Source organism: Dermacentor variabilis, chromosome 2 (assembly GCF_050947875.1).
Source record: "Dermacentor variabilis isolate Ectoservices chromosome 2, ASM5094787v1, whole genome shotgun sequence".
Taxonomy (NCBI): domain Eukaryota; kingdom Metazoa; phylum Arthropoda; class Arachnida; order Ixodida; family Ixodidae; genus Dermacentor; species Dermacentor variabilis.
In genome coordinates, this window is record NC_134569.1 from 198543344 (window position 1) to 198558362 (window position 15019).

Consider the following 15019-nt stretch of genomic DNA (forward strand, 5'->3'; position numbering starts at 1 on the left):
TACACCAATCTTCCAATCACCTCTTACTAATATCTATTGCAGACATGTTTACTTTCCCCTGCTCCCGCTGAAACCAAGGGCTTCAAGGAGTCCAGTTGTGCCTAAATCGACCGCTGGGCCAATATCTTCACATTCTAATAAAACATGCTCCATCATTTCCCTAGCTTTACCACAGCAAGCACATGCTTTTTATTCGTTCTTATATCTCGCTTTATAGCTGCATGTTCTAAGGCATCCTGATGTCGCTTCGAAAGTATAGGCTGCACTAGTACCTGTGCGGGTAGACCAGCGCGTTCCCTGAACAGTGAAACTATTTTAGCCTACAAAAGCTACCTTTAGGCTACTTCTTTTGCTGGAATTGTTGGCAAACGGTATCTCGTTGTTTTAAAACAATTTTCACAGGGAAGTGCTGCATACTTATAAGGCGCACATGATAAGCCAACGTGTAAAGCTTTATTTTGATAGCTAGTAAAGCCTTAGCCATCACCAATATCTATGCTGTGTACTGATATGGCAGCACCACGCTTACACATTTAGATGTATTTTACAGCTAAGCATGCAGGAATGTAGCCATATTTTTTTTTTCTTTTAAAATCTTGGTCACACGCCTCTCATGTACTGATGATGTTTAAATTGTGTCAGTGCCCATTATCCCCATGCTACTTAATCTGAAAACTGAGAAATCAGCTCCATGTGCCAGGTGGCACACATGTGGTGCCTGAGCACTGAAGAAGGGAAACTTGGTGTTGCCTTAATCATCGCCAAAAATATCTTGCGTATTCTTCTAGTAAACTACTCAAATCTTAGGTTATCTTCATATACTTCTGCATAGCTTTCAACAGCGGACAGCATTCCTTCTCTTTTACAGCACGGTTTCACGAAAGGCCTTTCGGCTATCACACAAGCCACAGAACTTTACAGCTTTGAAAAGTTGTTAATAAATCAGGGTTATTATATCTGACGTTTAATAGTACAAGGGCCTGGAATGACTAAAAGAGTGCCATGAATGTTGCATGATACATACAATAAACAAAAATGGATTGCTATAAATAATAAATATTGGCTTTATGCAGACCTAAAATTAATATCTGTGTAGGAGCATAAAATATATATGCTGCTAAAATTTCCGACCTATAAGTGATGCTTGTGTTTACTAAAATGCACGAGGAGATTAGAAGATCAAGCACTTGAACTGGTGTGTTCTTTTACCAAGCACTCTGGGTCTTGCCATAGCCCTTATACACAGTGGTCTGGAAGCCAGCGCTCCATGTTCACTGCAGCATTGCGGCTTAAGCCTCGGAGGCAGATTTTCGACTTTGAAGACACTGTATATATCCAGCATGCCTGAAATCCTGAAATATATCCTGGAAAAAGCATGCCTGAAATATATCCAGCATCACTGAAAAAAAGCACATGACAGTTTTGTTATTGAAAAGTATGTTGCCAAGGAAAAGGGCTGCGTTGAAAGCTACACAAGTGCACTTTATATTCCGCTTCCTGTCACAGCTTATGCAAGGCTGATAGTATTTGTCAAATAAATAAATATCAGTATAGTGTCTGTAATAGAATATTAAATTGTTGTGATGTTTTATGGATAGACCTGTTTTATGGATAGACTACCTGTTCTCCATAAAGGCATAGACAACAGGTAGACGCTTCACACTTGTTGCATGTTAATGTCTCACTGCTCATCTGAAGAATGTGTGCATGCCGCTCATTTTTAATCTTCACATTTCAAATTCCAGCCACCTTTTGTATTTCCATTGGGATGAGGCTGCATGAAGCGTAAAAGGTAAAAAACAAAAAAGCACAATCTGGTTGCCAGAAAAAATACACGTCCACCAAGTGTGTATGCTGCTAACTAGATGTGGTATACCTGATCCCATTATCTTGTGGCGAGGTGCAACACAGTGCAGGAGTACCACCCTCCCTTCTCTTTGTCTCGGCCGCCTTACCATTTAGCCAGGCACTGTCACTCATGTGGCTGTAACCCCATACTCAATCACACACTTATGCTTCCCCATCATTGCAACACATTTATGAGCAAAATAATTGAAGCATTTTACATCAACAGATTACAAGACAAATCTATTATCCAGGCTTATTCTGCAACCCTTGCGACCAAGGAATGTGATTATCTAGATGACGTGTGTACTAGTGTGAAATGATTGATCGTTACGTTTTCATTTTTGGCTATTTTTTTTACACATCTACTCTACCATGCTCTGTCATTGTTTTGTAGTCATGTGGCTTTGTGAATCTACTTTTGCGATTTATTTTTCTGTTGCCTCAGGACCCAAACAAATAGTACACACACACACACACACACACACACACACACACACACACACGCGCGCGCGCGCGCGCGCACGCACGCACGCACGCACGCACGCACGCACGCACGCACGCACGCACGCACGCACGCACGCACGCACGCACGCACGCACGCACGCACGCGCGCGCGCGCGGGTGCGTGCGTGTGTGCGTGCGTGTATGTGTGTGTGTGTGTGTGTAATAAAGTGCAGGACGTTATTTCCTTCACCTCTCTTCTTTCATCTGTGTTGCGTAGTGCTGCCATGGCATTGCTATGAATGAGCACCAACTTGCCCATCTTTCAGTCATTTTGCCCTAAGTGCAACTCATTACTGACTTTTGTACATTCCATGTATCTTGCCAGTAGCTTCTGATCATTCTACAGAAAAAAAGCTTTAGGTCCATGAATGAAACAGGAGCTCCACTTTCAGGGCAGTGGTGTTTCCCACTGCCTCATCCGCAAGCAAGAGGTGGATCCGGGACATGCAATCACGAGGTGGGCCATCATTAAAATAAGCAGAAGAGAAGGGGGAGCTCACTGCATACTATGAGCGCTAGAATGCCGACATTCTCAGATGAGGCCCGGGCTTGGAATCTACCAGTGCCGCAAGCTCGTTTAATTCTAAGCCTCAGTAAGCAGACACCTAACACAATTAAGCCATACAAAGATACTTATGGAACTAGCTTCGTACAACGTTCTTATGGTTTTTATATACCTTCACTGTGCTAAGGCACTCAGTGTGTAGTAGTACAGCTTTATGAATGCTTGTGCCTATAATATATTTTATAGCGAAAATAACTGTTAGTGCTTTGGTTGTAAGAATACTTGTTTACAGATTAACAGCCTCACGTGCTGTTAATCTGTAGGTGCGAGTGCTGTGAATACTCTTGCTAGTGATTTTAAGGTGTCAGTGAAGAACTCTTGAGTATGAATACTTATATTTCAGTTCTAGATATTGCAGTTGTATATATGCACACCTAGCACATGCTTGGAATTTTAAGAAATGAGGTGTCACGCTCTCTACATTGCTACTGTCAAGGTGGCAAATGCTTAGCACAGGTGCTTAAACAATTTTCAAGGATCGATCTGTCCAAGATCTGGCAGCAATGGTCTTAACATGCGTTGTGAATGCCAGTCTGTATGTTGGCAGTGTAAATAGATCGGAGTATTCGACATGTCATCTACTACAGTGTGGCAGCAGTGTTCAGGATCTAAGTAACCACAAGGCTACTAAGTGATGCACTTGACTGGGGACGAAGAGGTTGAGGTAGTAGAGGGGTGGGGGTCTTCGCCAGCCACATACTCACACAGACATTTCGGGAAGGGGGGGATATGTCTGTTGCGTCCCCCTTGGTATATGCAATTGACGTTGCTACAGGAGTTGAGCACTTGGGGCACATTTTTTGGTCTACTTTAGGCGATCCCTAAGTCCAGTTAATGGATGGTCTAAGGGTCACTCCAGGGCAAATTCTCCGAAGAGATACTTTGTGTGTCTAGGTAAGGTCACAGGGAAGGAAGCAGACATATCGGGGAAGTACGGTACACACACGTGTGTGTGTGTGTGTGTGTGTGTGTGTGTGTGTGTGTGTGTGTGTGTGTGTGTGTGTGTGTGTGTGTGTGTGTGTGTGTGTGTGTGTGTGTCACCAGAGGTTAGATTTAAGTGCGTGGCGAAGAGCATGGGGATCATATGGAAGGCATGCAGCTAGGTGTCACAGATGAGGCAGGTGATTGAGCCAATTGGTGTGCCCAAGCGCTTGGACCAATTCCATCTATGCCCTTGTACTCGGTGCGCCTCAACACTGAGATGTGAGGACTTGCAGAGCGTGTGGATTTGTTGACAAATTTGTAGCATTCTTAACTGTAGCTTGCTTGAGCTGCTTCACTGCAGTAAATTATTGAGTCGTTTATCGTAAGTGGTCGAGAGTGATTTGCGCTATAGTGATATTCGGTGCTGTACACATGCACTTGATGGCGTCGTGTGAGGTTTGCAATTCAAGTAGTAATCAGCTGGGCATTTCTGCCTTGTACGTGAAAGAAAATCAATAGCGAGGCGAGATGGGCTCACATATTTTTGTTATGCTCAGCATGCCATAGATGCCCATTTTTGGAAAGGCTCAAAAGAAGCCATAGCGCCATGTTGACTGTGATCCCCTTCAGCGCCATGTTGTGTCACGAGATTTTTTTTTATATCTGGAAATATAGATACTATGAATCTGATGGGCTCAGTGCAATTGTCGTTGATCGTCAACTTTCCTTCCCTAAAGCTTTATTGATACGGATTATTTAGATTTCTAGAACGTGTAGGAGACGAAGATTGATTGTTTTATAGAAGTCTTTGCAGACAGCTACAGTAAGTACCACGGATCTGTAGCTAGCTGCCAAAGATGGGTCCTAAGCTTGCTTCCTTGAGAAGAGGAATTATAATGCCTTTCTTTTTTGTGCAGAACGAAGATGCCCGAAATGACAGATTTTGTTATAATTTCAAGGATCATTAGTGTTTCAGAATGCAAGTGTTTTAATATCTTGTGTATGTATAATTCGATCAAGTGCCAGTGGCATACTTAATACAGAAATTTAAGGAGGCTTTAAGCTCAGAATGATAATGGCTATAACGTGGAGCATACTTGCAGTTGATTTGTTTTTTACAGCCATTTCATATAAAAGAATCTGAAAAATGTGCATCACTACAGGAAACCGGTTCGAAATGCGAAGCTCCCACTCTCCCCAGGTGCATTCTTCACCTGACCTCCTAATGTGTTCCCTTAATTGATAAATGGCAAAGCATGGGCTTGCTTTCGTTTTAGCCTTCCAAGCCCAACAAGCGAGGCCCACAACTGAGTCACCTTTCATTACACAGTCTTGCTTACATTTTCAAGATCTCCGGGACCGGCCCATTTTACTTATTACTCTTTCAAGGATCCGCTCATATTACTCAACGATATGCACGAGGACGCGGCTAATCCTGGGAACGCAGGAAAAGAAAGCTTCTGTTTATAATTGTGCACAATGGTTGTGGCCACATCGGTTTCTCCCAAATCCCTGTCAGTGATGTCTGCGCAGCTGTGATTACATGTACACGTGGACACGTACTGCACGCTGGCAGCGCTTTTCGTCTGCTGCACACACGCATGCCAAGTGACGGCACCTAGAGAGGAAACACCACATTCCCTCGGTTTCTCAGGTGAGGCGCGGGGGATGCGGCGCATGAGACACTCAATAAGATTGCTTTCCTTCTCTGCAGGCACCTGACAGATATAATATTTATCTGTCTTGTAGCATTGAATACTGTCTATTATTATACAGAAATGCATGAGAGTATAGTTGAGAACATTTGCAATGATGTTTTTAATAAAATGCGTACATTAATGCATAAGACAACTTTCTTTTATATTGTTGTAAGTTCAATGCAATGTTTAGTAAGATTGATATATTTCAATTGATTGTAGTTTAATTTATTAAAGTGACGTCACTTCTGTGTGTTGCACGAGTCGATTCTGAAAGTCCTCTGGGGAGCCGCGTGTCGCACGAGACGCTGCCAAAAATACTTTGGGAATAGTGACGTAACTTCGGCGTGCTGGCAGAGGCTTAGGCGCGAAATTCAAAAAATATAACCGACCCCTTCTTTTTCTAATAACTTATCACCGCGAAATTAACTGGATTTCAAATAATACTTTACGAGTCTAACCTGAATAAGTGGCTATTCGGTGTCCTTTAATGATCTAAATACAGCCGAGGCCATAAGTAAACCAAACAGATGTAGGTCAACTAAAATTGCATATGGAAAAAGTGTAAATTGAGTGGCATCAGCAGATATGTGTTGGAATCGTTTGCATGGAGGGAAGAACAAAGCTACCCTTTGAGACGAGTCTAGGATAAATGGATCACTGTATGTAGATAACTAGGGCATAGATATGTGTAACCAAAGTCCTCATTGGGAAAAACGACGTGTGATAAGTACACAAGCCCAAGGGTGGGCATTCAGTAGACAAACTGAGAGTGAGTTTCAGATAGGCAAGATGGAAAAGACTATAGAATATGGAAGATATCTAGAAGACATTCTATGATAACTCAAAGGGCAGTGAACTTCTTTATGTGGCTAGGCAGAAATTAAAGAAGTTTACCCAGTATTACTAATGCTCAGCATGCAATAGTACCGTGAATACAAATAGGCGTACCTACTACAATGAACATTCCTGTGAACATCAAACACAGTGCCGATCCTGTCCACTTTTGGTCTATCCTTCAAGGCTTTTTGAGGCCCTCACCTTCCTTGCTGAAGATAAGTTCAGCGCAACCCTTGCCACATTGCACACAAGAGATTTAAGCTATACTGGTACCTCTTTGCCATCGACAATGTGTGGCTGTTATATTAGAATGTCACACCAGTCATCTTCAGATATATGTGTCATCAGTCTCATTTAAGTCTTGAGCTCTAAAGGTAGCAATCAAAGAGTAAGCACCTGCACAGCAAACATAAGACGATGATTAAGTGGTGATCATGATGATATGTGGTTTTATGGCACAAGGGCCAGTCATGGCCTAAGAGTACCAAGCAATAGTACAATGTAATTAATGAGAAATGGTAACATGGCTGACTATGACAATGCAACACAGCTGTATCGGGGTTTAAAACCAGTAGCAAGATACATACGTCTTAAAATAATGACAATAACTTGCTTGATGTGCTATGAACCTAAAATATATGCTCAGAAGGAATGAAATACAAAAGTGTATAAGTGCCAGTAGCACTACTGCCTCACTGAGGTCCTCAAAATGAAAGGGCACTGGAGGCACATGGTCTACAAAATGCTTCTATTGCAGCAGCAACCTTCGACGAGACGCCATGCTACAAAAGTCTTGGGACTATAATTTTTAATGAACTAACTAACATCCTATAGAAAGTCAAAAACTGAGTTTCTCTGAAAGAACTGGTCAGTACTAAGGAATAATGCCAGATGAAAAGGAATATACTGTTAGCAGGCTAGAGGCAAGCATTTCCTTTCTACTTCCACTTCCTGACACTCCAGCAAGACGTGAAGGATGGCCACTGTCTCGCCGCATTGACAGCAGATAGGAGGTTTGCTACTGGTCAACAGGTAAGTGTGCCATACCTATGGCCAATCCCATGGCGGCAGCAAATGACCTCAATTTGCCACCTTTTTGATACTTTTGCAAATTTCCTAAGCGTGGCTTGCTTAAATAAAGTTTATTGTAAGTTTCTGTGGCACATCCTTTGCCAATAGCTTCTAAGCTTTTTGCTAAATAATGGCTTTAGTTCTGTGGCAGGGATACCTATGGAAGAATTGCCAGCTTTCGTTGCAATGTATGTGATAATTTCCTCTGCAAGCATCTCGCCTTCGATGCCTCTGTGCCCAGGTACCCAACATTCTATGATGTGCTGATTAGATGTACATGCTGTGCACAGGAGTGCCTATAGATCAGCGAGTACAAGATTTTTGTTTCCCAAGTGGTATAGGAGGTCTTACGACACCTAGAGAGTCTGCGGTTACAATTGCCTTTTGTAGCTTTCTTTTTCTTGATTTGTTGAACCACAGACAGCATCGCATGAGCCTGTGCGATGTGGGCACAACTTCGCAGCTATTAGAGAATTTCCAAAAAGCAGCACGCTCATTTCTTCGCCACATTTCCGTACATGCAGTAAGAAGGGTTCTCTAACTGCAAGTCAATTATTAAACAGTGTTGCAGAGGTTATATTGTTTACAGTTACGCAACAGGGATATTTAAGGTTTGCATTTACTCTCAGAAATGACATAAGAGTGGAGTATGACCTCTGAAGATGGAGTGACCACTCATTAGCTTCGGCACAGACGCACTTTACTGTACTTGTCCTGAAGGCACTGGTTGCCAGGCAGATACCTAGGTGATACCTAGATCACATATGTGATACCTAAGTGATCACATACCTAGGTGATGAATAAGGTCAAACATATTTAAGGCACTCGGAGTAGCAAACTGGTACACTACGGCCCTGGACTATGTATACGGCTTTTGTACAGGTTCATGAGCCATTTCCTGTTACTAGCCTATGTTACATGTGACAAGATTTCGAGAATATTCATTGCATTAAGGCACTTATGCTGAAGCTTTTTTTAGGTGATGATTAAGAGGTTCCGAAAAGGACAAGTTGAGGAAAAATGTAAAGCGAGATAATGTAAATATTTACAGCATGGCTTCAATGTAACATGTCAACATGTATTCAACTAATGAGACAATATTTTACCAAGTGTAAAATAATTAAACCTATGTTGAGTACGGTGGCACACATAATCTTGCTTCAAAAGGGACGCCACACATTCATAATTCAACTCAAGTGCACAAGCCTGTCCTCTCACAACTGCAAAAAACAGCAATTGTAAGAGACTTGTCAGCAAGATTCTAGTGTTCTCATGATCTCGTTTCTGAAAGGCAAAAAAAAAAAAACTTATGATGCAGGTTAGGAGCAAATCATTGTTGTTTCGCTCAAATGTAGCAGACTAGTTTGACTACACATAGCGTGACTGAGAAATTGCATTAGTGCACCCAGATGCCAGCAGTCATAATTTGCAACTATTCCTCTCCTTCAATTCTTGCCACTCATCGCTTCCAGCAGCCAATCCCAGCAATACTGTCAGTGTGGCAACCTGAGAGTCAATGACAAGTGTGCAGAAAGTTACGATTACAACCTCAGACTACCAATCAAAAAGGCAATTTCATTAATTTTAACTACGAGCACCTCAACAGTTGCACATGTGTCAGTTCTTCCATGTTTTAAAATATAGCACTAATTTTTGCACAGTCATATTTATTGTAAAGCCACACCGTGTAAAGCAGTGAAATTGCAAAAAAGAAAACATGGCAACAGAAGCTTACAAACTACATCTTTTATTCTTTCCGATTCATTAAAAATGCCATAAAGCATTCGATGATAAACAGTGGTAAACACTTGTTCCACCTACAAGGAACATTGATGCCCAAGTTCATAACATGTGTTCCCTTTTCTGATTAATTGAAAATTTACACGCAAGTGTTGGGGCATTCCCACTCATGACAGGCACAGCAACACAAGCGAAAGTGGCAAATGATCTCCAACTCTATGCACTGTAATGTTTAAGTGCAGAGAGCCTGCCTTGCAATATACATGACCTGGAATATGAGAAATCAATTCTTCAGAAGCATACAAGGTGGAGGAAGGTTCACAAAAGAAAAGACTGTCATCCACCCAACTGTCGCACAAAGCTATAACTGAAACCCATACAGGATTCCTTTGTAGCTTCATGCCACAGCTGGGTGAATAGCAATTTTTCCTTTCATGATAAATGGTCTCATACTAAGCATCACACATAATGGAATGCAATGCCAGTGCCTTGCACTTGCACCATGCAATGTTTTTGTGTCTAAGTTACTGCCGTTATCAAATCATACATGCAATCTGTAGCCAAGCAGGCCGTGTCACACTGTTCCAAGCAAATCAGATGCAAAAATCAGGCATGATTAAGTCACTTCTATAAAAAGCAAACCATAAGAACAACTTCAATTATTAACATGAACTACTGCATGAACAACACTGTACTAAAATGCAACTGCCCCTTAGCCTTTCAATGGTGGTGGTGGTGGTGGTGGTGTGGCAAGAATGCGCTGAAGGTCTGGAACAGGGTCATACAAGGGGACCCTATGCCCCGCACTGTTGTAAACAGGTGACAGTAAAGCACTTGGATCGGGAAGACTCACTGCACTAGCCTGCCGATAGCCTGAACTACCCACAGCAGTGTTGGCGTGCAGACTGTGGGGACTTGCGAAAGTTGCTCGAGGAGGGCAAGGTGATGGCACGGCACAGCCGAAATTAGGAGGCGGGGTCCTCAAGTCCGGAAATGCAGGAGGCTGGTTAAGCCATGGCCTGCTCTGCTGCCAGGGTAGTGGTGGTGGCCTGGACAAAGAAGGCGGTGGGGTGTTCCAAATGTTTGGCCCACTGTTGTTACACTGTGGGCTTGCAGGCCATGGTAACTGTGAAGGATTTGTAGTTGGTGGTGGCATGCTTGGCTGAAATCTCGCCGGTTCGCTGCCACCAGGCCAGCGCTGCTGCGGGCCCAACGATGGTGGCCACTGAGGCCTACTGCGACTCTCCTGGAAATGAACAGGCATTGGAGGTCCATCGGTATGCGAGCGCACACCACCACTGGCCGCCTCCGGTGGCTGATGCCTCGGTTGTTGCTCTCTGTTATAACCGCCCCTAGGCGCACCTCTGCCCCTGCCCCGGCCCCTCGGTGCACCACGAGGCCTTTGGTCGCCGCCAGGACGATCCCCCGTACCGTCAGCGCAGGACGGCGCGCACGCTGCGGCCCGGGATGCGCGAAGCCGCTTGCGAACCTCGCGTTCCTGCTCGTCGTCAGAGAAGTCCAGGTGCTCGGGCGGTGGCTCGTTGTTGTTCTCCCACGAGGCGTCCGAGCCGCGCTGCTTGCGGACCTCCGACTCGAGCACATACTGCGTCACGTCCGCGTGCAGCGGGGCGTAGAGCACCGGCTCCCCCGGCTCCAGGGCGCGTTCGGTCAGCTCCTGAGCCGAGTTGAAACGCACCGTGTAGTAGGGCGCTGCCACGGGGCCTAGCACGTCGAAGACGCGTCCCAAGGCCGTGCCGTCGGCGCGGAACAGCACCGAGTCCAGGTCGAGCACGGGCTGACCTCGCTCAGTCTCCACCACGAGCAACTGGTCAACAGCATGCTTGACGCGGCCCGCCTGCCGGAGCTCAGTGCGCGGCAGCGTGATGTGCAAGTCCTCGATGGGGGGCAGGTCCTCGATGTCCAGCTCGCCCGGAGTCTTCACACCACGGTGGCGGGGCCTTCCGCCGCCGCGGCCCGCACAGTGCTTGGTCGTCGACCCCTGACCGTCGACTTCGCCGCCGTCCGAGCAATCGTCGGCCTCGCCTCTTTTGGGGGGGCGACGCTGGACTTGCGTCACGACGACATCGTCGTCGCTGTCTGAGGATGAAGAGGAGGATGACGAGCTGTCAGCCGACATGTCCTCTTCGTTGTTTCGGTAGGGTGCCAGGGGGGCCTTGGAGAGCGTCTGCGCCTTACCCGGAGAGCTGTTGGCAAGACAGACTGCGGTCCTTTCCTCCACACCGACAAGCTCTCGACGGATACTGTCAGTATCCGTAGAACACACCACTGCAGCATCATATGTGTTGCTGTTATCGACACGACCTAAAAGGTCCCACACCAAATTTACGATGGCTCGATCAATACCATCCCTGTCAGCCGAAGCGTCGTCCCCAGCACTTTCGTTCAACTGCAACGAAGTTAACTGGTGCGAAAAGCACTCCATGTTGTTTTTGGTACCGGTCCCGTCAATAAACGGCTGAACATCAACACGCGCAAGGTCAGCTTGCGTACCGTTCACAGTATCCGCAATTTCGTCGGATGCAGGAAGTGCATGTGAACTTCTATACGCAGAGTTCCTACCTGCCGCGTCCTTTGATGCCAGTATGTCTTTTTCACAAGCCGAAGGAAGCGACACTCCACCCACCGTTACTGTCAGAACGGCGTCCGACACGTTTTCGTTGCATCCGTTCTGCATTCTTTCAGCGGCTCCTGCCTGCGACACTTCGTCGCTCAACGAAGCTCCGCGACCGTTCACAGCCTCTTGGTCGCAGGTCACGCTGGGTCCATGATTTGTCGTATGAGTATTCTCGGCACAATTGCACGACACTTTGGCAGCGTTGGTCTCGTGAGAGGCCGGAGGCTCCTCAGTCGTTGTATCCATCGCTGCTTTAGCTTAAAAGGCCTGGAAGATTATGCTTATGTCAAGTCATTCAATTCCCGCACATATGATAGCAGCCAGATCTTTGCTACGTGCAAAGATTACAATAGCTGCGCTGCACACACTCGGCATTTGTTTCCTGTCGGACAAACACGTGGTTCTCCAAGAGGCACGACAACAAGCTCGACATGACTTGGATACGATAGCGGTTGATATTATATTTTTTCTGAAAGCTCGATTAATGTTATTTCTGTTGATAGTTATTACTGTAATTTATATGTGTTTTTAGATGCCGCAGTTCACGTTGTGTAAAATGTTTGTACGGGGCTAGCGTTTTTTATGACCTCCGAGATCACAGCGCATTGTTTGCGCAGTCATCTAAGAGGACTAGCGTGGTTGCTTGGGGTAGTTGGTAATTCATGATAAAAAATGACGTACAGCGCCAAATACAAGGACGTCTCTCGCAGTGCTTGTCCTTCGCGCTGTATGTCATTTTTTTATAAGAGGCTATGGTTTTGAATATCGTCATGGAGGAACATATGGAGGAAGGAAAATCTGAGGAGGGGCCCTCACGTCAATCTTTGTGAAGGTAAAGTGGCGCTGAGGCCGAATCTTATAACGGTTCGGAATATACGAACCATAGAGTTTCGTAGGAAAGGAGGCATTGACTCTATGATACGAACCGTTTGCTTCGCACAGGCTAAACCCCATTAGCGCGATTTTGTGCGCGACAGCGGCGAGCGACGGCTTCGCGCGACGGATCGGGCCGTCGCGTGAACAGATCGCTCAGTCTTGTCGCGCGGTCGCTCGGTTTTGCAAATCTAGAATTCGTCGCTCGTCGCCCGGAAGTGCTATGAGCGACTAGCCAATAGCGCAAAGCCGGAACTGGATGTACGTAACTCCAGAACTTCCGATTGTCGCACGGAACGAGCAAACGATTGAATTTTTATAGGTGCAAGGATAAGAACCTACTGCAAGACTTTCAGAAATATTTTATGCTGCTTTTTACAGTAAAATACATCAACTTAAGTTAATAAAGCACGCGTCACGCTAGTTTCGGCGCCTATATTGCTGCCCTCATACCGGCAACACTGGGGAGACGTCGCTCGAAGTCATCGCTCGCATGGGGTGCAACTTGTGGGCGACGAGCGAACGCGACAGCCATCTCCATCGCGTCGCCTGTCGCTGTCGCGTGCAAGATCGCTTGCATGGGGTTTGTTCGCCGAGTTGGCAGAGCGCAGCGCTATATGTCGTCTGCTACCAGGAGCGCGCACGATGCATGCAGCAGGAAGGCACTACCAGCACTTCCTAAGCAGCGAGCGCGACAAAAACGCGAACTGGTTCTTAGGGACACATTTACTAGCCGACCATATCAGTTTCCCTTCTTTTTTTGCCCTTCGTCATCGGCTCGGACATGACTTGCACGCCGCCGCGCTGCCGCTATCCCTGCGATCTGCCCCACGGCGCGTCGCGTGATAGAAGCAATGGAACTTGAAATCGAACATAACGATATACGGGCCCTGCATTGCCTGCGCGAAGTAAAATAGAAGAGTGTGGTGCTGACGGTACGCGCTGTGCCGTGAAATTGAGGAACAAAGTGTGGCACTCCCGAACCAGAGAAAGAAGGGCAGCCAAATAAGAGATCTCCACAATATCTTACCATCCTGTCTGTATATAGTTTTATTAGCCGGACGAAGGAAGCGCTGAACCAGCCTAGGTTGAACCCTTCTGATTGCTGAACTGCGATCTGCGAGCTATTCACGCTGGCGATAGCACTGGAATTCGATCTCGCGCGCCATGCAAATATCTCCCTGGCATTGGCTTTGAAACGGAAGTCACGGGAAAGCTGACCCAGCCCTTCTACCGGCCAACACAGTAATCGCGAGAGCAACTTTGTGGACAGTGTTGGCAGCAGAGATCTAGGCCATTCCGATGAATGTCTTCGCGTCCGACCGACCTCTGGGAGCTGCAGGCCGGTGGCGATGAACCGCAGCACGCAATATTCCTTCATCTGCGTGGAATGACTACTGGTACGCTTGCACCCGAGTCTCCTCCATTTGATAGCGTACGTAGCCTGCAAAAGGTCTACTTAGAAAGCCGGCAAGGGCGGTGCATCCCATTATATCCGTCACTTCTTCGAACGCGTATCGCACTACCAGCCGTCATCGACACCGAAAGAGCAACGCCAGGCAGACTACGAAGGCGAGTAATTGCCTCCGAAGCAACCAACGCACGCGCGCGCAACGCCAGCGTGTCTTCGGGGTCGCGCGACCGACGCGCGCGGCCCCGACAGTCAAGCCGCAGCAACGGAACCCAAAGCAGACTACCGCTTCGGCCGGTTTCTACGACCGGTTCGCTTTGAAGATGATTGACAGACGCGTAACGTATTCATAAATTGCGATACCACCCTGCTGCCTCTTGTAGAGGTAGCGTATGCTTCAGGGGCGCTTACTCCGACGGAAGCACGTTATTGTCAAACAGAAAAAGAAGGTCTTGCATTAACTTGGGCCATTTCACGGTATGACCAGTTCCTTTGCGGCCTAAGCTTCGAGGTAGAGACAGATCACCTTCCTCTGGTCACCCTTCTGGGTAACAAGGACCTAGAACTTGTGCCATCTTGCATACAACGAATGCGGATAAAACTGATGCAATATCAGTACGTGGTGAAATATGTGCCTGGAAAGCACTTAGCTACGGCGGACACCTTGTCACGAGCTCCCTCTGATTTGCCAGCTACTTGCATGGTAGACACCGTGGAGTTGTTTGTCAGTGAAGTGTTCAAGGAATTACCGCCTCTTGTACCAAGACGGCTAGAAGATGTCCGCATACACCAAACCCAAGATGGAGTCTGCTCTGCGGTCATGAAGTATTGCACGAAAGGATGGCCAGACAAAAACAAGGTGCCGCTGCAGATCGCTCCATTTTAGAAGGAGAGAGACAGATTGAGCATAT

At 46.3% G+C, this 15019-nt stretch overlaps 1 protein-coding gene across 1 annotated transcript; it reads right to left on the reverse strand.

Moving 5' to 3' along the window:
• Positions 1-9179: 9179 nt before the first annotated feature.
• LOC142573025 (uncharacterized) lies at positions 9180-12253 on the reverse strand. Its single transcript, XM_075682518.1, has one exon. The coding sequence runs from the start codon at positions 12068-12070 to the stop codon at positions 9902-9904; it is 2169 nt and encodes a 722-aa protein (XP_075538633.1). The 5' UTR covers positions 12071-12253; the 3' UTR covers positions 9180-9901.
• Between the last annotated feature and the right edge of the window lie 2766 nt (positions 12254-15019).